Source organism: Hermetia illucens, chromosome 5, assembly GCF_905115235.1.
Source record: "Hermetia illucens chromosome 5, iHerIll2.2.curated.20191125, whole genome shotgun sequence".
In the NCBI taxonomy this organism is placed as follows: Eukaryota; Metazoa; Arthropoda; class Insecta; order Diptera; family Stratiomyidae; genus Hermetia; species Hermetia illucens.
This window is the reverse complement of record NC_051853.1, coordinates 113583867-113607425: the sequence shown is the minus strand read 5'-3', so window position 1 is coordinate 113607425 and position 23559 is coordinate 113583867. Positions and strand designations below refer to the sequence as shown.

General features: G+C 42.9%; 1 protein-coding gene across 1 annotated transcript in view; it reads right to left on the bottom strand.

The window, feature by feature from the left end:
- The window catches only part of LOC119657375 (carbonic anhydrase-related protein 10), a 402093-nt gene that overhangs the window by 18621 nt on the left and 359913 nt on the right, over nucleotides 1–23559 (bottom strand). The window contains exon 7 of the mRNA XM_038064260.1: nucleotides 16962–17183. Coding sequence (XP_037920188.1) covers nucleotides 16962–17183 — 222 coding nt within the window. The remainder of the gene's footprint in view (nucleotides 1–16961; nucleotides 17184–23559) is intronic.

The window sequence follows — 23559 nt, the reverse complement described above, 5'->3', positions numbered from 1 at the left end:
ATATCAGACACCATGCGTGCCACTGGCATCATCAATCCAACTATCAGGAACATTCTTCCCATATAACTCTTCAAGAGCTGCAATGCTCGAGTGGTCATTTTTGCGGAAAGATACACAGTAAATATGAAAGATAAACAATAAGATACATATGTAGTATTTTCTAAAAACATTGAAAATAGTTCAACTGCACTGTATACATCTGTCAAATTTGAAGGAAGGGATTTGCACATCCTCCGCTTTTTGAAGCCGATAGTGCACTTGGTACACTTTGCGAAGAATTCGGATGCGATCCGAAGAGTAAAATTCAAAATGTGGTGGGTATATAAAAACCGCTTTGTTAGTGTTCATCGGGTAAGCGCTCTCTCGCCAGTCCTTTTTGTTCTTGTTGTGAATACTATCACAAAAGATATTCATCGTCCGCATCCGACACACTGCTTTATGCAGATGATGTTTTTCTAGCCCGCTCTGCCACTGAATCTGAATAAAACAGAATTTTTGATGACCGACGCCATGAAGCAGGCACTACCACTGTCAGCGACCTGACAGTCGATGGGAAATCGCCAAAAGGCCGACGCAACAAACCTCAGTTGGATGCACTCAATGGTGAATTAAGAGCTTCTCGACTCCATTCAAATCAAGATTTTGCCCTAAAAATTACGTAATCTACCGAGACGGCCCACTATGAATCTAAACGATATAAGGGTAAGGAGAAGAGAGAGATAAGCACCGCCTGCATGATTTTTTTAGAATTAGTCAATACAACTTTTCTCTTCCCATATGGACTCTCAAGTCGTATCAGATCTCATGTAGTACGTTCGTTGACAAAGATATCGGACGCTCCCAGAATGCACGCTTTCATCAACTCGAATGACATTCCAACGATATCGGCCAGATATTCTAGGACTGGGTGAAGTTAGATTGCGGGAATCTGGATAGAACTCCTCTCCTTGGTACGGCATTGTGACTTTGTATTCTGTTATAGGAAGCCTAGTAGTTGGAATCGCGAATATGGGGTCAGATAACTACTAGCGACTACAAAATTTCGTACCCGATTAAGGAACATCATAATTGAACACATATTTCACCTTCTCGTATATGACTTTCCGCATTTTCGTTCTAAGCTACCACTCTCTCATAGAAGAACTTTTGACCACTTGAATATTACTCTCTCATATAATAACTTTTGGCCCACTACTTGATCACCACTAAGTCGAATTACAGTAACGGTATACCCCTTCTGAATCTGCAGGACGTGGCACGCCACTACCTCCAGATAAAGAGGAGGAACATCCAAAAGTGCTTGCATAGCATCAGTCGAAACAATGCGACATACAAGACACGCCAATAACGCAGTTCGGTAACAGATATAGAGCAACTTTCTTCCTTGTACCGTCATCGCAAAATCACACAACCGAACGGGTCCGTACGTAGAACATGCAAGAAACAGTCATACATATATGGATCTAGCCATTCTCTTGCTTACAAGCCATTCACATTCACAACCCAAGACACACCGCAACATACCTACTAATTTAATAAAACGCGATCGAGCTCAAGCTCGATCAGATGCGGCACAAGTGCACGCAACGTCGAAGTACGTCACTTTCTTCCGATATTTTAAATTTTTAGCGTTCAATTTAACTAGAGGCGGACGACATAAGTTAGCATTGAAGAACATCGTGACGGTTTTTTCCGAGATGAGATCGCGGTACCGGCTTTAAGAAACCATACATTACGATGCTCATGCACCCAGCAGCCGCTACTTAAGCTCAAATCGGCTGTCCCCACAAAAAGGATAAGTCAATCACCGAACAAAGCTCACCTAATAGTTCATCCATCATCGTCATGACGTCCCAGTCAGGTGACTTTCAAGACCTGAGCCTAGCCGTACTTCCCCGATCTCACAACACTGCAGAAGAGGAATTCCTTCCGTCCCTTCAGCGCGACCGCCAGGAGACCTCGGTGGCTCGAATCTCGAAACTAGTTTGCCCAGCAAGGGATAGACACTATCAAAATATGTCAGCATAAGTTCACCCTTGACTTTTGTGTCGGCAATGTCGGGACTTCGTTTCCCTTTGCATGTCAAGGAGACCCTTCCCCAGGGGTCATGACCATGCTCACTACCGAAGTGCACCCAGTCTTCTTCCTACGGCTCCTTCAACAACTTCTTGTGAGGCGATACACCTCCCGCAAGCTTAAATTGGCCGGCATTAGCAAGGGATTAAACATTCACGACGCGGCTTCCGGATAGGGGAAAGTCGCAGTGAATAGGCCATATATTAAGGACCAGTGGCCACACAATTGCGTATGATGCCATGCACAATATGGGCGCCAGCAGTTGGCTTACCCTAGAACTACATAGCGGAGAAAAAAATTGAAGTGCGGTGAATCACAGGCGAAGGCCGCTAAGTATGGTTGTTTAAGTATAAGAGTTTTAACTATAAGAACAGTTGGTGTTTCACGTGCAATCTTCAAACGAAATGCCAAAGAGCTGAGTAGGTTGGACAAAAATTTGGCGCGACTGAAAGAATTGTGATTTTCACAATCAAAAGTTGATAGAATGCTGATCGCTCACAGCCATCGTCCGCAAAAAATTTGCTCCTCAAGGTACTACTGTGAATGCTTCATTTTGCCGACAAGTACTGGATCGTCCTTCCAAAGAATCGCGAGTTAGGCTCGATTTGCAGAGAAATCTTTCAATTTTCTCGACTGAGGCATGTTATCCTCACTGAGATCCTCTGATTAGTTTTTGTTCCCGTCGTTCGTCGATAGACGTGATGCGAGCAGCCTAACAACGAAGCTAAACAGTATTTAAAAAAATTAGATTTGAAAAACGTGAACTGGTTAAATGATGGTAGCAACTTACTTCCATTGAAGGCTTTTTCGGTTAAAAAAATTTATTGGAAAAAATGTTCGAAATTTTCTTGTGTCTTGGGTATAGCTATAATCTTAAAATCTATTTCATACACCGTGTATGTTTTGAGTGATATTTTAAGGCAAACCTCCATAACCTTCCAGGCGATATTGAAAATTTTTTTATCTGATATATGACACAAATTCTGGGAAAGAAAACTTACAACCCCATTTCATATGTATGTGGAGCTCCCTTTTAAACTCATTTCATATAAAGAGGATCAGGGACCGGACATTTTCAACAAATTTCGTGCGGGTGTCCGAACAACTGTGTGACACACAGGCAGAACAATAGATATTAAATTGATGTTAACAAGGTTTTGCTATACAAATGAAAGGCTTAAAAATGAAGGAAATGGAGGATTCTTAGGGTCTTAACGTCAACCACACGGAGAAGTTCAACTAACAATGAAGAAGATATTATGCTACTTTATATGTATAAATCTTGTGATAAACCAACTCCTCCTCTGAGACTTCTGAGGTTTTTTGCAACTACTGAAAGCCCCTCTTAATAGAAAAGTATATTGTAACTAACTATCCCTTCCATATTGAGCACAATTGAAAGCCATCAAAGGAATGTTCAGCTACTAATAGAATAAATAGCAGCAGAAATTCATACATTATGCAGCTTCACTTTAAAGATACAGTGATTAAAATCCTATAGCATTTTGTGGGACACCGAGCTTGATTTTGATTCTATGCGGGAACGCTCCTCAGTGCTACCCTCGAAAATTGGCACTCAAGCTGCTCAGTTTGTATTGCCGTCGAGCAGTATGGCTGCCTCTCATATTTTTCTAATAACTGCTAACCTGCTTTGCTGTTTTGCCATATTGAGCAACACTAAAACCGTAAAAAGTTTCTCAATTTCCCTTGCACTGTGCACTTGCATATTCGTTTTTCTATCACATTAATAAAGCACGGGATGGGAAAACAAAACACTCCATTTTCTGTGCAGGAAGGTATGTGCACTCTGTCGACTGCGGGCAATGATAGAAGAGATCGGATTGAAAACAAGAAGTCATTTTAATTAAAATAATTCCACCTGAAAACAAGCATTGCAAGTGCACGGGACAAAAACACTGCCTCTGCCGAGCAAGCAACAACGTTACCATTAAAATTTCTTCCGCACCCTTACTTTCTCTCCGCCGTACCACTTTTCCTCGCCATTACTGAGGGCGTAATATGTTGAGAGTGAAAGAGGATACACGGATGGAAATTCTAACGCTCATTTCGTATGAGATAATCATAAATCTCACGTGTTGTTATTGCTTCCAGTTGCCGGCAAAATAATAGGAACATGCACATACATCTGCATAAGTACACCATCAACTCCCCATGTAGAGACCATGCCGTAATGCATCAGTGCATTTCCCAGAGCAGGGGTGGCACGTATTATCTCCCCTAGAAATGGGAAATCCAGGCTTAAAATATTTTAACATAGTCTTGAATAAAAACTCTATGTGCCACGAGATAGTGAGAGCTAGAAATGCAGTCGAAAAAAGCGATTCTTGAGCGAAAAATTGTTTTTTCAAGTTTATGTCTTTTTATATAACGAACATGGCTACTAGGATGTACAGAATACAGTCAAGCTGATGGCGAACACATTTTAAATTTTCCTGCCAGTCTATGAAGCGAGGCGAGATGGGGACGGTGGACTGGTATCGGTTTTTCGAGAGTATAATCCGGTTAAAAAACGTTCATGCTAAGCTTGAATTACATTTTTCTATCTGCCAGGCATAGTTTAATAGGCGTGCCACCAATGCGAGGGTCATGAGCCGGGGATTAATTATCCGGCAGCCGCTTATAAGATGACAGGGCCGTATGCACTCTACGTACCGTGCTAGAAGGCGAGAGGATGAGCTGCAGGTATTTGGGGTGTTTAATGGCGCTCGGTAATTTGGGTGCTGAAGGCTGCAATAAACGCACTTCAAATATACCAGCAAGAAGGCAAGGCAAATTGATTCGCGGCATCTCCATCAGCCAAGGAGAACAAGTGAAAAAATAGACCCAGAGAACAGGGAAATTACAATACATGTCATACAATCACAATTATTAAGTGTTTTTCCACCATAGACATGATAAGTCAGAAAGATGAGAACGACTAACACGAAATTGCCGAATACATGTCTCAGAACTTACTTGTATGTGACACATGTATGGAAAATGGTAAAACTTCATGAATTGTAATATCGAAACTAGGAGATTTATCGATAAATTTTAAATGCAGATGTGTAGCTGTATATTCAATAAACGAGTTTTGAATAAAGGGAACCTCAAAAATTGTTGTTACTGGCATACAAGATCGATGGTTTAGGTAGATTGCTGAATTTCAGCTCACAGCTTATTTGACACAGTCTCCTGCAGTATCAAAAATCTTATGTTTGTCAAGCACTTCAGAGGTATTTTTTGTTTTACAAGTTGTTTGTCATGTTTGGCTATTATAACATCGCATTTTCTGAGTAATTTTAAAACCCTGAGCACAACTATTGTTAAGTTTTTTCTCAAATGGATCCTCGTACAACAATGGAGCAGCATGAACTGGTAATTTACCGCTTTAAGGGGATCATCCCGTGTAAAAGCCGTTTTTTTTTTCGTTTTTTTTAGAAATTTGTTTGTGAAGAACTGGATAAAGATACAAATACCAATTGTTCACCCTATATTTGTTGCTATCTTGAGCATGCGTGATAATTTTCCCAGCCCGATAGCATAATTTATTATTGAAATAAGAACAATTTATACACCCATCTCCAAAAAAGGTGTTTTTCAGCTGCCACGCTAGAGGGTGCTGTGATAATCTTAAAGAAAAAAAGTAAACGGCATTTTAACATGCAAACTTCACTACAGTCCGCAAACTAGGATTATTAAAAAATATTAAAAACTAAATTTTTGGCGTCGTGTTAAACCTTTTTTTGTGAATTTTGGTGTTTTTGAATGAATAGAAAAAAAACTACTGAATGAATCGCAATTATCCTAGTTAGAAATATGTTCTGAATAAGTCGTGAAAATTTCACTGAATTCCGTTGGATAGATTTTGGGCTATGGTGGCAGCCGATTTTCAATATGCAGTTTCGAGAAAAACGCATTTAAAAAGTAGAATGTGACTTTTAGCCATAAAATCTTAACTGATCATTAATCTGCTATACCTAGTCCATAAACCTAGGGTTTCTTCAAGAAACACTCGCCTTGGCTTCAATTCTTGTCCTTTTAGCGAAGTCATTTGAACGTCATACGGACCGATAAATGCGCGGTTTACTACGGCGATCGTCATAAATCTGGCATGTGACTTATTACGTGGTTGACACTATAATTTCCGAACGACTCCGAGCATCAAAAAATCATTTTGCCCATATATTCTATATACTATATGTAGATACCATTGATGCGAAAAAAAAAAATTCGATGCCTCGGATCAGACACACGGGATGACCCCCTTCAAAACGATAGAGGGTCCACAAAATTGCTGAAATGCTCACTTTGAGTTCCTCTACAGTCCAACACACAGTTGAGTATTTTGTGGGCAAAAATTTATTTATTGTAAAATAGGGGCAGAAAATCATCAACATCATCAACGGCGCAACAACCGGTATCCGGTCTAGGCCTGCCTTAATAAGGAACTCCAGACATCCCGATTTTGGGCCGAGGTCCACAAATTCGATATCCCTAAAAGCTGTCCATCGTCCTGACCTACGCCATCGCTCCATCTTAGGCAGAGTCTGTCTTGTCTTCTTTTTCTACTAAAGACTTTCCGGGTGGGATCATCCTCATCCATACGGATTAAGTAACCCGCCCACCGTAACCTATTGAGCCGGATTTTATCCACAACCGGACGGTCATGGTATCGCTCATAGATTTCGTCATTGTGTAGGCTACGGAATCGTCCATCCTCATGTAGGGGGCCAAAACTTCTTCGGAGGATTCTTCTCTCGCACGCCGCCAAGAGTTCGCAATTTTTATTGCTAAGAACTCAAGTTTCCAAGGAATAGATGAGGACTGGCAAGATCATAGTCTTGCACAGTAAGAGCTTTGACCCTATGGTGAGACGTTTCGAGCGGAACAGTTTTTGCAAGCTGAAATAGGCTCTGTTGGCTGACAACAACCGTGCACGGATTGCATCATCGTAGCTGTTATCGGTTGTGATTTTCGACCCTAGATAGGAGAAATTGTCAACGGTCTCAAAGTTGTATTCTCCTATCTTTATTCTTCCTGTTTGACCAGTGCGGTTTGATGATGTTGGTTGGTTCGTCTTCGGTGCTGACGTTGCGACCATATATTTTGTCTTGCCTTCATTGATTGTCATGAATATGGCCAAGAAAAATGACTTTAAGAGGAAGGTAGTATTCGATTTGCTATTCTAAGGTTTAGACAGGAAGAATAGATCAGTTAAAGTTTCTACATCAGGTGGATCGTGAGTTTTTCGAATGGCCCAATTCACAATGTAAGAACTCTTGATTCTTGTAAGAAACTACGGGAGAATGGTTCAAAGAATGGAATGACGGCATCATTGACCACAAAAGCTGGTAAAAGGCAATCTAAACTCAAGGACTTATCCACTTCATAATCCTTATGATTTACTTTTTCCCTAATATAAATATCATAATATCAAATTCATAATGAATAAATATCATTATAAATTCTTTGCATTTAGCATAGGTGCAAATAATCTTATATGATATTCTTTTGAAATGTGATGAAGAACCTTATTTTTGTCATTATTAGAAACATTTGAAAATTAGAAATTATAAGAAATTCGAGTTGGCCAAAATTTTTTTTTGATGTTCAAGCTCCTGTAGTAGGGAAAAATGCGCTGCAGAGGAACCTGTTTTTCGGAGAAGAGTAACTATACCATATATTGGGTTGGGGAAAAAGAAATGTAGTATTTGTGATCGAAATTTGACTGACATACTGAGAATTATCCGATTTAAGTCAAATATGCGCCGTTTTGTTCAGAAACTTGTTGCCATTTAGAAGACAAATTCATTATCCCCTTCTTATAAACCCCCTCCTCCCTCCTTATTTGCAAAAAACTCAGACAGCCAGTTTTCGCAAGCCTCTTTTCAGGCCAACTTAGTAGCACCAAGAGCGTTTTGCATTGGCCGGAAGAGATGATAATCACTTGGTGCTAGGTCCAGACTATACGGTGGGTGTGATAGGGCATCTCATCTGAGCTCCCGTAGCTTCTGGCGGGTCATCGAAGATGTGTGAGGCCGAGTGTTGTCCTGGTTTAGCACAACACCATTTCTATTGACCAATTCTGGCACAATTGGTCTACCAGTACGGGGTGAATCTTCGACATCCACTACACCAGAACGAAATCGATCGAACCAACGCTGTGCTGTACGAATCGTTACAGTATCGGGCCCATAAACTTCACAAATTTTTTCGGCCGCCTTCGTTGCATTTTTACCTCTCAGGTAGTAAAAACGTAAAATATGACGAATTTCTTGCTTGGTGGACACCATCTTTGACGCGCTATAACTTGAGACTGAAACGTACGATCACAACACTATCAGAGAGACACTTATCGCCCAGATTGTCGTCCTCAAATCGCCGTATAGTATGACTCGATGCGATAAGCACAACACAAGATATGTTTAAGTGCCGCCATCTATTGACAAAATACAACATTTCTTTTTCTCCGATCCAACATTATAGCTTCCATCTGGTAATGCATGCACTCGGAGTAACTACTGTTACTATGGAGTAATTGCTGCTGTCGTCGACTTTTAAAAGAAACGCGAGCGGCAATATACTTTCTGTTTGCGAAGCATATTTCGAATCATCAATGTTCATGCTCCTGTTCAAGAGAAGGATACCTAGAAGGCAATGAAACAAACCGCCGAATGTTTGCTTCGGGTATGATATCAAAATTATACTTAGAGCCGTACATCTAAATAGATAGGAAACTAATTACCAATAACAACGGACTACAGGTTATTAAACTTCCAACGTTACATGGAGTGGTCATTGGAAATACAATTGAACATAGTAAATAAAATAGTTTTATTTACTTATCTAATACCACTGATTGATCGGAATGTTTACTTTTTACTTTATAATCCTGCGCTTTCGTAATATTTTTTTCTCAGCAGAAAAATGCAACCTGGCAACGCTTTGCTACCAGAAAAAGTATTCGTACATATACACTTCGGAGAACCCCACGCCTATTTTACAGCGTAAAATTGTGTCGAAACTGCATAGAATAACAAAACTGTACAAAATTGGTTTCAATTGAATTGATTTGTTTCGGTGATGGTTTGTTCCGAATTGAAAATCGTGAAAAGTTCTAAGCCAAAAGAAATTGGTGCTGATGATCCTAAAATTATGCAGTGAAGGAAAATCTTCACGTGAAATTCCGAAAACTATTGATTGAAGCCACTCTTCCATCCAGTACGTTACTAAAAACTTTCAATCCGCCGGTTCTATATTTTCCAAGCTACGAACAAGCTTTCAAATGTGCGAATACTTTTTCTGATGAATAAGGTCTATTATTTGGTTTATTTTTTATTTAAAAACAAATCAAAACACAATGAAATTTTTTAATACGTAATAACAATAAAATACACTCTTCAACAAATCTTTATATTATATTCTGTATATATTCGCGCGGCAGGATCTGCAGCATTCGAAATTTATTTCGAATGTTGCGGATGCGGACGTGTAGATGGCGCGGAACTCTCCACTCACTCATTTTAGAACGCACCAAGGGAGTGGAGAATTAGCGGTGGAAAAATGCCGTTGGTTGGGACAGTAAGGACCGCATGGAAATAAGCCGGTCTCTTCAGTTTCCAACCGCGGCGGTGAACACAACAATTTGAAACGTTTTATTATTATTATATTTGCTTTATTTGGCAATTTGACTTTTCATCGAGATTAAGAGTTTTTCGTGCTAATTGATAAGCGGATAATTATTCATATAAAATTGTACAAAAAACTAAACATATAAATATTTGCAACGTATAGTTTCTTTTTAATTAAGTTCGTAAGTTGATAAAGATTTGCGGGTTGTGTTAAACCAGTTTGATTCAAAAACCAGGACATATTTTAAAATTGGAATTTCAGATTTAATTTGTACGAACAGTTATTTTAGCAAGTGCGTGCGGTTTGCGGGGAAGAATAGCCATTAATAAATAAGAGGCTCTCCACCCTAAAGGACTTTCAACCAAATTGACCATGTGTAAATCGCAAGTCGTCACCCTTCAGCCTTGAGTAATATCAACATAAATAGGTGGAGCAGTATAGAATCGTGTCGCTATCCCGTTGGCATGATGTTCCATGGTTAAATCGCAACACAACACTGGTTCGGTGATGAAAGAATCACAAATGCATATAGGTCATTGTAGTAATCTCAAAAAACGCGGCACGTGCAGAGATTTACCACTAACTCCGTCGAGGGGAGAAGCGATTTCACAGGCAGCGAAAAGGAAACCGGGAAAAACTAACAGATCTGTGAACTCGAGAAGTACAGGAAAAACCGCGCGGCACCCGCAAGTTTTACAAACAAGTTTTACTAAAAGGTCAGCAGAATGAAGCCATATACAGCGTACGGCAGCATAACCTCCTTTTTTAAAATGCGCGCCACTCAGTTAGTTGATGTCATAGCAGAACGCTGGTAGTCTCGTTCAAGAAGGGATACTGTAAAGTTTTGTCCCGACATGGTTCAGTCGCCATCATGCGTTGGAATAGTGAGGAGCGTGCCTTTGCCGTTGAGGTTTATTTTTCAAGCGGATGTTCGGTTATTGCAACACAGCGTGCATTTCGGAATCGCTTTAATTTAGCCCCGTTGGCTCCCGTCCCAGACCGAAAATCAATTGTTACATGGGTCACTACATTCAGACAAACTGCAAGTGCGACAAAAGGAAGAGCTGGAGTGCCTCGGCCCGTTAGATCACCTGAGAACATTGAAGCAGTGAGAGCGTCAATGTTGCGATCGCCACGGCGTTCTGCGCGCAAACACGCATCTGCCCTTGGACTATCCGATCGCTCTGTGAGAAGAATTCTTCGTGATGATCTTCATTTTCATCCCTATAAGATGGCGATAGTGCAGGAACTTTCCAGAGCGCCTTATCTCAATTAGAGGCGATTTGGAATGGCCGGCACGCTCTCCTGATCTGTCCCCTTGTGATTTTTTTTCTATGGGGTTTTTTGAAATCCCGTGTTTATGTGAACCGCCCAAGAACCCTACAAGATTTCAAGACCAATATCCAAGAAGAAATTGCCAACATAACACCTGCTATGCTAACAAGAGTCATGACAAACGCCAGAAATCGGTTTACGCAATGTATGGAGAATGGGGGACGTCACCTAACAGATTTGATCTTCGAAACAATGTAAATAAAAACTTTAGACATGTACCTACATTATAAAAAATAAATAAATATTTTCCGATGCATACAATAGTTTTTATTGAGTTTTGAAAAAAGGAAGTTATGCTGCCGCACCCTGTACAATTTTACGTTCGTTCTGCCGAGCTAGAGGTTAGGCCATTCTAGAAATTTCAAAAAATCCATCTTTTTGTTTGCTTTGCTGAAAGAACACCCCAACATCTTAAGAATGGCATACTCAAAAGAACTAGGAAGGAAAGAATATCCAAATACTTTTATTTTGAATTTTGGCGCAATCTCTCTTTGTCCGATGCGAACATGCTGAACGGACGCTCGAAAATACATTTTACGACTCATAACTCGAACAAATCTAGACAGATTGACTTGAGATTTTAACTGTATATGTGTAGGTACAAAATACATGGAAGTAGACAGGATTTTTGCGTTATATTGTTAATAATTTACATTGACAACAATTAATTGTATGGGAAATAAACTTAGCATACCCGCCCGAACTTACCGCCTTTCAAACAAATGTCAAAACTAAGATTAGTTTTAGAGAGTACTAACCGAGACCTTTTATTTGATACCCCACATGACTATATTTGGCGAAAAAAAATTTACACCCCCTCAAATTCGACGTAATAGGGTGTAATTTACTCTAGGCGTGAGCGTTCACAGTTTCACCCTTTTCACTGAATTTGGTGTCAATCGCTGTTACAGTCTCCGAGAAAAATGCGCGTGACGGACAGACAGACAGATGGCGAGGAAGCCTGTAAGGAGTGGCCAGATCTCCCATCAGGCGTGACCCCAGCTGGCGGATTGATGTGTAAATATGTGGTCATGCACTTTTCTTTTCTGACTGTGCATGGGCTAGTGTTTGCTCATCTCTGGTGCGCGGACCAAAATAGCTATGGGAAGGATACCCAGAACATACAACCACCATGGAAGACGAGAGAAGGAGGAAACTAACGGTGCAGGGGCTCGGGACGCCAGTACCGGTGGCTTTTGGGAGTGAGCAAGCGGGCTCCCGGTCGTCGATATCTCTCGACCGCAGTGCCTCGGTGGTGGACAACTTGGCTACCTTGGCATATAATGCTACAAGTGATTTGGATCTGGAGAAGAAGGTATTCAAGCGAAGTACGACCTTACCGAGAACACCAATAACAAGAGCAAACAAAGATGAACTAAAAGCAGCTTTTTGGACAACAAAAACCGTGACAACACCCACCGCACATGTTCAAGATGCTCGACAGCAGGAGGTGCTCCAGGAACAAGGAAGAGATCCATTCAAAAGAAGCTCATCAACTTTGAGATCTCCACCAATGCAAAGACGATGAAGGATAAAGTACAGGCCAAAAGTGAAGGACCATGTAAAAGGAGTAACCCTGCCGGGACTTATAGGGAGCAGAGTCCCGATCCGGAGGAATTACCCTTCACCCAGCTTGGGGCAAAGATAGTTGAGCTTTCCGAGTTTATCAAGGACAAGCACAACGTGCACCAAGCCATAAAGAATATGGTGAGGGCCGTTAGAGTCCTCTATAATAGATCACAGATGGAGGAAAAGAATAATAAGGATACGCCGAACACCGCTGTGCCAACAGTATCACAAGCGACCCAAGTGACGCCTAACCGTACTACCATCGAATCCCAGCGAAATAAGCGAGTACGTGAAAAAGAGGGGGATCCTTTAAATAATCAGCAGGCGCCTAAGAGAAAAAAAGGCGGACAGGACATCCTGAAAACGAACACCAACAGCTCAGAAGGAGGAAAGCATACAGCGAATCTAGGAAACTCGACCAGCGTTGCGAAGCCCAAGACGAACGAAAACGATGGATGGACTAAAGTTACCAACAAAAACGCGAAACGAAAAGCAAAAGTGCGAACTCGTCCAGATGCGATTGTTATCTCCAGTAAGGGCAATCTGTCCTACGCGGAGATACTCAAAAAGGTCAAAGCTGATCCCGACCTAAAAGATCTGAGCGGAAATGTAAACCGAATCCGAAGAACCCAGAAAGGGGATCTCATGTTCGAGCTGAAAAGATCCAGTGTGGGCAAAACTGATGACTTTCGCACTCAAGTGAAAAACTCACTTGGGGAGAATGCCGCAGTGCATGCTCAAAAACATGAGATGTATATACAATGTAAGGATCTCGATGAAGTGACATCGAAAGGAGAAATTTGTACTGCTCTGAAGGAGCAATTCAAATTGAAAGAACTTACAGAGGAGTCTGTTGTCGGTCTACGGAAAGCCTATGGTGGCACTCAAACGGCCACCATTCGAGTGCCAGCGGAGGCAGCGCAGATGTTGTTGGCTGCCGGAAGGGTTCGGATTGGATGGGTTGTCTGCCGTTTCGCTAAAGAGGTGCTTTAAATGCGTCATGTTTGGGCACTTCGCGAAGGCATGCACCAGCACCATTGATCGGTCCGATCGATGCAGAAGGTGTGGGGAGAAAGGGCATATTGCCAGAGAGTGCAATAGGGACCCCAAATGTCTGTTGTCCGAAGGAAAAGAGGGACAGGACAACCGGCACATTGCCGGAAGTGCAAATGTCCTAGGAAGGCGCTCACTGCAATGAGAAAATGAGGTTTATTCAAATAAACCTCAATAATTGCAAGGTCGCTTAGGATTTACTTGAGCAGACCACGTTCGAATCTAAGATGGAAGTTGCCATCATAAGTGAACCGTATATGGTATATGGGTCACAGATTCGACTGGTGGAGCGGTGATATGGGCTTGTGGTCGACAGGCCATACAATGTACTGCAAGTCAGGCAGCCAGTGGCTTTGTGTGGGCGAAAATAAGTGGTGTATATGTATACAGCTACTACGCCCCACCAAGTTTGACACTGTCTGAGTTCGAGCAAATGCTTGATAATCTTGTTCTCGACGCAAGGGGATGAAGTCCAAAAGTGATTTCAATGCTTGGGCCCTAGAGTGGGGTAGCAGAGAATCAAATGCTAAGGGGCGCAGTCTATTAGAAGCTTTTGCCCAGATGGACATGGTTTTGGCTAACGAAGGTGCCACACCTTTCAGAAAGGGGAGTCAGGCTCGATTGTAGACCTGACCTTTATCAGCCTTGCGCTAGCGCGTGGTATGTCCTGGTGCGTCAGCGAACGCTACACCCACAGCGATCATCAGGCAATCTTCTTTGAGACATGTGTCGAGCCACAGGGCAAAGAGCTATCATCCCCGAAACTGAAAAAGGTTTCAGGCTGATCTGCAAAATCTTTGGATGAGCAGACCTTCATACAGGTGTGGTTAGATCAACCTAATAAAGCAGGCGCCTCTACGGAAAGAGCCGTCCATCTGGCTCAATGCATCGCGAAAGCATGTGACGCGTCTATGCCTAGGAGGTGCTCATTCCCCAGTAGAAGACCAAACTACTGGTGGAATGATGAACTGACCGGTCTTCGATCAGCCTGCCACCGAGTCAGAAGAGCGGCCCAGAGGGCGGTAGATAGAGTCGATCAGTGGCAAAAAGAGTGCGCCTATAAGGCAGCCCGCAAAACCCTCAAGCTCGCCATCCAGCGAAGCCAGACGAAATGTTTTAAGGAGCTCTGCTCAGAAGCGGACTTAAACCCGTGGGGGAGTGCTTATAGAATAGTGATGGGACGATTCAGAGGCCGCTCCTCTCCACAGATCACGTGTCCCACCCTCTTGCTGAACATCATCCAGGGGTTATTCCCCCAGCAAGTGGAGAGCACCGGCACATTTCAACCACCTCTGAATGTGACGGCAATTCCTCCAGTCACCAGAGACGAACTGCTGGAGATCTGCGGTAGAATAGGAGACAATAAAGCGCCGGGCCAGGACGGAGTACCAAATAAGGCCCTTAAGCTTGCCGTGAAATCCAGGTCGGACATGTTCGCTGAGTTGTTCGAAACGTGTATGTCCAAAGGAATATTTCCGGCGGCTTGGAAGGGACAGAAGTTTGTACTTGTGCCTAAGCCTGGTAAACTTCCAGGTGAACCATCGTCATACCGACCCATATGTCTTTTGGACACGGTGGGGAAAATGTTAGAGCGGATAATCTATAATAGATTACTCCCGTTTGTTGAGAGCCAAGGCAGCCTTTCAGATCGGCAGTATGGGTTCCGAAAAGCCAGATCAACCATTGATGCCATCAAATTGGTTGCTGGCTTGGCCGAAGATACATTTCACGGAAAGGGTAGTACCAGCAAATATTGCGTGGTAGTAACCCTGGACGTGAAAAATGCATTCAATTCGGCCAATTGGAATCTAATACGCAAATCCCTAGCGAAGGTTGGTATTCCCGCCTATCTCGCTGCTATCGTTGATAGTTACTTAACTGAAAGGATGTATGTTGTTTCCGCGGGTGTCCCACAGGGCTCTGTATTGGGCCCACTACTGTGGAACATCATGTACAACGATGTACTTAATCTTCCCCTTCCGGAGGAAGCCACAGTGGTGGGTTACGCTGACGACATAGCACTGGTTGTTGTCGCAAAGCATCTTGAAGATGCTGAGTTATACTCAAGCGAGGTAATCAGTACTGTCAAATGTTGGTTGAAGAGCTCTGGTTCGACGCTTGCGGAGGAAAAAACAGAAGCGTTCCTCATCACGAAGCGCCGGAAGAAAAATTACGCCTGTGTTAGAATCGGGAATCATATCATCACTTCCAAGCCGATCATCAAATGGTGATAGACAGGAAGCTCAGCTATAAGCAACACGTACAGTATGTTTGTGATGAATCATCCACTGCTAGTATGGCCCTGGCGAGGATGATGCCGAACGTGGGAGGGCCATTGCATACCTCTAGGTTGCTTATAGCCAGAGTGGTGACCTCAATCATGCTCTATGCGAGTTTGGAGCGAGGCATTGCGGATACCAGTTAACACTAACAAACTGAATTCAGTCTATAGGAGGGCAGCTCTGAGGGTATGCTCTGCCTTCAGGACTGTCTCAGATAACGCAGCATTCGTCATCTCTGGAATGATGCCGATTGACATCTTGGCAGATGAGATGGCGAATAAAGCGAAGCCAATCTCTCCCTTATCGAAGACGAAGAACGCTGAGAGGAAGAGACCCATAAATAGATGGCAAGAGCGGTGGGGACGTTCGGGAAAGGGTCCGTGGACTCACAGGCTCATTCGTGCCATCAAGGAGTGGTTGGAGAGACGACACGGTGAAATTAATTATAATCTGACCCAGTTTCTCACGGGACATGGAGGATATCTCCAATACCTTCACAGGTTTAAATTGGAGACCTCACCCAACTGTCCAAATTGTGAGGGAGTCCCAGAGGACCCAGAGCATGTATTCTTTCACTGTCCGAGATTTGTGGAAGAAAGAAGGAATCTAGAGGAGACTCTAGGGGAGGTGTTGGTACCAGAAAATTTGGTGCCGAAAATGCTAGCACATCAAGAGAATTGAGATGCGGTCAACTCCATGATAACATCTATTCAAGATAAATTGCGAAAGGCAGAGGAAAGGAGAAAAGCGCGGTCGCGTGCGCCGTGTATAGAAGAAATGGGATTAAGCTAGAGGGAACTGACTCCGCATCGTGATGTAATACCTTATGGTGGTTCCGCGGGGCATGGAGGGAGTCGGGGTGGTTTTAGTGGGTAAAAATCCCACACGCTGGTGTGTCCAGACCAGTGTCTTTTGAAGACCTTAAAAACCTTAAAAATGGACTAACAGACACATCTACCACAAAGTTCAAAGCTTCCAAAATAGATAATATATATGTATGCAAGTACTTACTTGTTGTTTAGTTATATAAATTGGCTTATTCAATACAATCCACGTGACCGTCTCGTGACAAGCTGGTGACGTCGTAGATCCTTCATAAGTCATGTAGTGGTCAGTGTTGGGGAGCAGCCCGCGAACTGACAGCCGCCGCACTGGAGACTCATCACCACCGAACTTGATTCTGTCCAGTTGATCTGTTAGCATCCGCAGCTCGGCATTCGACAGATCGCCCAACTGAAATTACCAATTTTGCGTAGACAATTATTAATGTTAAAGACTACAACGGAAAAGCGCTTTAGTTTCATATACAGTGAATTAGAATGTGAGTAATATACATCGACATGCATGAAAAGTACGCAATTAAGATTACAATGTAAGTCTGACGGAAGTTGAGACGCAAGGTGACGCAGGATAGTAGGAGCTGAAATCTGCGAGCAAGTTGACCGAAAGTTGAGGTATAGTTCCACCACTGTGTCAAATAAGGTACAGGATTTCTGCTTATAACATATCATGATTGCTTTCGACGCTCGATTGCTTTTCAAAGAGCAATTATTTAATAACAAAAGAAAAGTGAAAAACAATTTTCAAATGAAAAACATAAAAACATATCATTAAACAATCCATGAACAATTTTTTGAATCACGTCTATTCCTCAAAGAGTCAATAGTTGATAGTTTCCACTCAACGCGGAAACCTTCGCAGCTCACGGACGCACTGAAGCTACCTCACCCTGCGTGTGAACATTGGCTGTTGCATTATTTCCTTATTTCATAAAAAGTCGCGATGAGTCACCACTCCAAACTACGTCTCAACTGGCCCCCGGCGGGGGGAGGAGAAATTAATTCTTTCTCACGACATGACTGCAACTTACAGTACCATATATACACTCCAACGCAATAAGAAATTCGTTGAATGCCAATACCAAACCTGACAAATGGAGCAGAACCCTTCCAGACAAATAGTACTTGTAAGCTGTGTCCTAGACTTCATCCTAGAAAGCGCTGAAGCTTAAGATCAGTTTTACTGTGAGGCACTGGGAAAACATTAGTGCCAATGGCAACAACAATTAGGAGTGGCGCTTCGTTGATGGATGTAGACACTTCTAACTTTGTTCTTCGACTCGCGGTAAAATAATTTAAATAGAATGTTGAAGGGGCAATGTTTCCCACCATATTTCTCGTTAGTAATCGCAGAACTGCAGACGTGATACAAGCTGCATCAGCAGTTCCACAATTTTTGGCAAACCCGGCCTTTCTATTTCCATATTGGAACAGTCACGGTTTCTTTTTATGATAGTAAAATTGTATTCTACCATCCTGAAGAACTCGCTGAGTCAGAGTTTGGGTCTAAGCCTTTTATTTTCCAGAGCTGCGACATCTCCAGATCCTGTAACTTTCCCCGTTTGGTTTGGGTAAGTGGAGTATATGGAATTCTTCTATTGAAATCTATTTGAAGCATTCTGTCCATCATATTATATATTGTCGGACGGTAAACAAAGTACAGTTCTTATCATTAACGCAACACATATATTGGATTTCCTGTGCCCCCTGGTGTTGGCTCTTAACAAGTGTGTACAGAGTTCTCTCGTTAGCCCCAGTGTCCAGCTTGTTATAAAGGTTTCTGCAGTTGGCCGCTCGGATAAAATAGTTTATGAAAAAAAAAAACACCTAAAACAAAAACTTACTCCTTCCTTTGCATTTACCTCATGTGTCGATGTTTTGTTTCCAACCTTTCCAACAGATGCCGTATCTTTTCCCGCAATTTCCAAATTTGCCAAACCTATCCACTGTTTAGATAAATTCCGATAAAATTCCTGTCTTAAGCAGAAGCTCTTGGGTCCGCAAAGAAAATTTCGAAAAATATAGCTCCAGGCTCAGACGGTATTTCCGGTGCGCTTAAAAAAAGGGTTTTCTCGCATCGTGGAATCAACTGAAGCTAGTGTTAACTCCTGATAATCCAAACAAACTATTAAACGACATCGGAAAATTATTCCAACGAGTCATTAACAATGCTGCTGAAAAGGGGGATGGTTTTTCAGATGGGCATTTCGGATTTCGAAAGGGGAGGTCTACTATGAATGCGATGGGATAACGAAAAATCATTGGATTCCATAAATCCATAAAATAAAAACGCGTTTTGGTTACCTTCGCTTTGGGAAATACCTTTATTGCGACATTGAGCAAGATAATTGAGGCCTCAGCCAAAGTAGGTGCTCCCAAATAACTGGCGCCTATCATTGTTGAAATTCGCCTGGATAGTCTGTTATGCTACAATACGGACAATCTGTGGGGTTCCAGAAAATTCAGCTATCTGTCCTCTTCTGTGGATAATAATCAATAATGGAATTTAGACATTACAGCTCCTTGAAAGCGTGACTATTATTTGCTTCGCAGGGGACATCGTAACAGCTATCGCAGCACAAGATATTAGGAGACCAAAATCTTTACAAATGGGGGAAATCGCGGAATTGAATTCTGGCTTGAAGACGCTAATCTTGCGCTCGCAGAGCATAACACTGAGGTATTTCTGATAACGAAACGAAAAAAGGAAACATCGATAAAGATTCGAGTTTGCGAAAAACCCATTTATTTACAACCAGCTCTCAAGCTGCGCCTTGAGAGTTGAGCAATGAAAGCATATGGAGTTCCATCTTGCCCTATCCAGTTCCTGCAAAAAAACTTCATAGCGATTGGGTATGTCGCGAACATCAATTGCTTATCTCACAACATTCGCTGAAGCATTATGTGTGATAGCTAGCTTGGTCGCTGCCGGTATACTTGCTAACGAGGGTCGACGCGACCCATCGGGGCCCTGTTATTATTAAAGAATTTCATGGATTACATTTTAGTATCAGAGCAAATTCGGAATCCACTGCAAAAAAATTATGAAGACCCCTGAAATATTTTGAGAAAGGAAGAACAACATAAATCACAGCTAGTAACTGATCCTGCTCCGCGACGGCTGGTAAGCAAAGAAGTGGTTTTAGTAAGTAAAAGTCTCATGGAACTGTATGGTAGAGACTAACGATACTTTTGTAAATCTTTTAGCGGATCAAACAGATAGGCAGAAAGATGGCAAATTGATTGACAGGCAAACAGTCAACTTATTTTAATTGAATTTTGCTCTCCTGCCTCTTCTTTGGGCTTCATGTCCGCTCTCAAGCCTTCGAGACCATACCAAAATATGGGTACTGTTAACATATTAAACCATTATCGTAAATTCTTTAACCATGACTGGCCCTCGATGTACTGTGACCTTTCCTTGGAAAATCAAGTAGAGTGGCTCGTATTTATCTGGATGCTTCAGCACGTGGGGGGGGTATTCCAACTTTTTCAACATTTCGCAGTTAATTATTTTATCTTTCCAGTTTATCCTAACAATACCTGTATATATCCGCTTCTGTAATGACGTTCTCGAAAATCTCGATATCACATAACCATATAATAGCACAGAAAATGTATCATTTTGACGGGGCTTTTTGTGCAAGCGCAGTTTGGAAATAAGTCAGGTAAGCAAAATAATTGTCAAGATGCATGTATTAACTAATACAATTAAAGTAATAATTACAAGTCCGCCATGCTATTAACATAGCATGCTGGTCCCAAGCCCAGGTAAAAAAGCAAGGGTTCTTGACGAGTGGACGGCGTCAGGATGTAAGCAAGTTAGTCCGAACAAAAGAAACAAAACAAATACGTGTCTACACGCTAAATGTCAGTACCCAAATTGGAAAGACCGGGGAACTCGGAAGAGCCCTTCGGGAAAGGCGCATTGATATCTGCGCTCTCCAAGAAACCCGATGGTGTGGTGCCAAAAGCTGCCACATTCAACGCGAACGCGGTAAAAATGGCTATAAACTTCTCTATTTTGGTAACCCACACATTTAATATGGTCTTGACATTGCCATCTCAGAGGGTTTCCGTGATGCCATTAAAGAAGTCGAACGATTTGATGATGGGCTAATGAAGTTCACCATTATATCAGTTGATCGCACTATTCACTTCTTCACCGCGTACACACCACAGGCAGGTCGACCTGATGCCGAGAAAGATGCCTTCTGGCACCTTCTCGAGGAAAAGACTTGTCACGTGCCTGCTGACGACTATATTATCCTTGCTGGCGACCTTATTGGTCATGTGGGTAAAAAGGCAGACGGTAACAGGTACCATGGGGGAAAGGGGTTTGAAGCGCGCAATGGGGGTGCTGAGCGTATAATCGATTTTGCGGACACCCATGACCTTGTACTTATGAATGCATGGTTTATCGAACGATAATCTCACCTTCCTACATTTTATAGTGGGAACAGTAAAACGCAAATCGATTATATTCTCGTAAGACGCCGAAATTTAACCACTGTCATTGATTGCAAAGCTGTTCCCTATGAGACCATAGCACGTCAACATCGGCCATTAATTACTGTCCTGCGAATCAAGCCACCGATAAAACAGCGTGAGGAACGCACTGGCCCGCGGTGCATTAAATGGTGGCGATTTGATGAGAAGAAAGAAGAAACGATATCACTCACACGATTACCAACCATTACGAATGTGGAAGAAGAAAGCGGCCTCTGCAACTTTCGGGGTCACCAAGCCGGGTAAGCGGTACATCAACTGAGATACTTGGCTTTGGAATGATGATGTTGAAATGAAGATCTATGGAAAGAAATGCCTCTACCACTAATTTGTCGACAATAAAAACACCGACCAATTGGCAAATTTATAAGAATGCCAACCGGAAAGCAAAGAAAGCAGTCACTGTCACTCGAGCGAACTATTATAAAAATCTTTACGATAAACTGGACACTCGGGATGGCGAGAGAAATCTGTATCGACTTGCTAAAAGTCGTAACGAACGTAAACAGGATATCGAACACTACTGTTGCGTTAATAACAAGAACGGTATTTTGCTTACCAACCGTCGAGCCCCAACGGATAGATGGCGAGAATACTTCGAGCAGATTTCAACTGAAGAATTTCCTCATCCTCCACACTGTCAGCCCAGCTGGTGCTCAGAGGTGGCGGCGAGGAAAATGGGGCGGCAACCCTATCGGCCAAACCAAAACTAAGTGGCCGAGGAGAACCTCCATAGTGGTGGCACCGGGAGGCGCTGTAATCACTTTGGTTTGCCGGCCGTGATTCAGTAGGTGAATGCTCCAAAGGCCTAATCAGGGCGATCAGACTCGGGCTGCAGGGGGACTCATCTGAAGTGGCAAATTGGTCACGAAACCTTACCAGGGGTATACTGGTACCATGGGAACCGGGAAAGCCCCTGGACTCACATACTTACTTACATACGGGTGAACTCCTGTTGTATGTGGGGACAGCTCGGTTATTTGCGGTTGGCCCCCTAGTGGGAGTTTCATGGTGGTTGTAGTTATGCTCAAGCGAGAAGAGACCTTCGGACCACGACGTGGTGTTGCGTATCAACACGGGTGCCGAAATCCATAGTTCGGTAGAGATTTAGGTAATTCTTGCATCCACCAGTTGTTGCTTGTCTCAGCGGGGCTCTGATTGTGGTCACAAAATCAATCCATGTCTTAAGAGGACCGTAGGATTAAGTCTCACGACAGGTGCCTACGTAAAACACCATGGGCTTCACTGTCGGCCCAGCTGGTGCTCAGAGGTGGCGGTGAGGAAGATAGGGCGGCAACCCTGTCGGCCAAGCCAAAACCAAGTAGCCGAGAAGAACCTCCATAGTGGTGGCACCGAGAGACGCTGTACTCACTTTAGCTTCCCGGCTGTGATGCAGTAGGCGAATGCTCCAAAGGCCCAATTAGGGCGATCAGTCCCGAATCTGCACGAGGACTCATCTGAAGTGGCAAATTGGTCAAGAAACCTCACCAGGGGTATACTGGTGCCATGGGAAGCGAGATAGCCCCTGGACTCTCATACTTCGGGTGAAATCCCATTGTATGCCAGTACAGCTCGGTTATTTGTGGTTGGCCCCAAAGTGGGAGTTTCAGGGGGGTTGTTGGTTATACTCAAGCGAGAAGAGACCTTCGGGCCTCGGCGTGGTGTTGCGTTTCAACACGGGTGCATTACTCCTTAGTTCGGCAGAGATTTAGGTAGGTCTTGCATCCACCAGTATGAATGCTAAGCCATGCACTTGGTATAGACTGGTACCGTTGTTGCTGTCTTAAGAAGGCCATGGGATTAAGTCGTCCTGACAGGTGCTCACGTTAAACCCCCAAGGACTTAACTGTCGGCCCAACTGAAGTCGAGGAAGCAATAAAAAAAAGAAGGAGAAGAAGCAGAATGTTTAAATTACCGTCCAATCCGATTACTTTCCCATACCATCAAGAAGTTTGAACGCATTCTTCACAACCGTATTCGCAAAATCGTTGAAATAACCGTGAATCAAGCCAGATTTGTCAAAAACTGTGGAACTACTGACGCAATACACGCTGCGCGGTTACTCATGGTGAAACACCGTGAGAAGCATCGCCCTCTTTACATTGCATTTGTGGATCTAGAGAAAGCGTTCGACCGTGTGCCACACGAACTCATCTGGTATGCCTCACGACAACACTTAGTGCCAGAAGAACTCGGCCGCTGGGTTCAATTGTTCTACCACGATCCGAAAAGTAAAGTTCGAAGTATAGCGGGTGTATCAA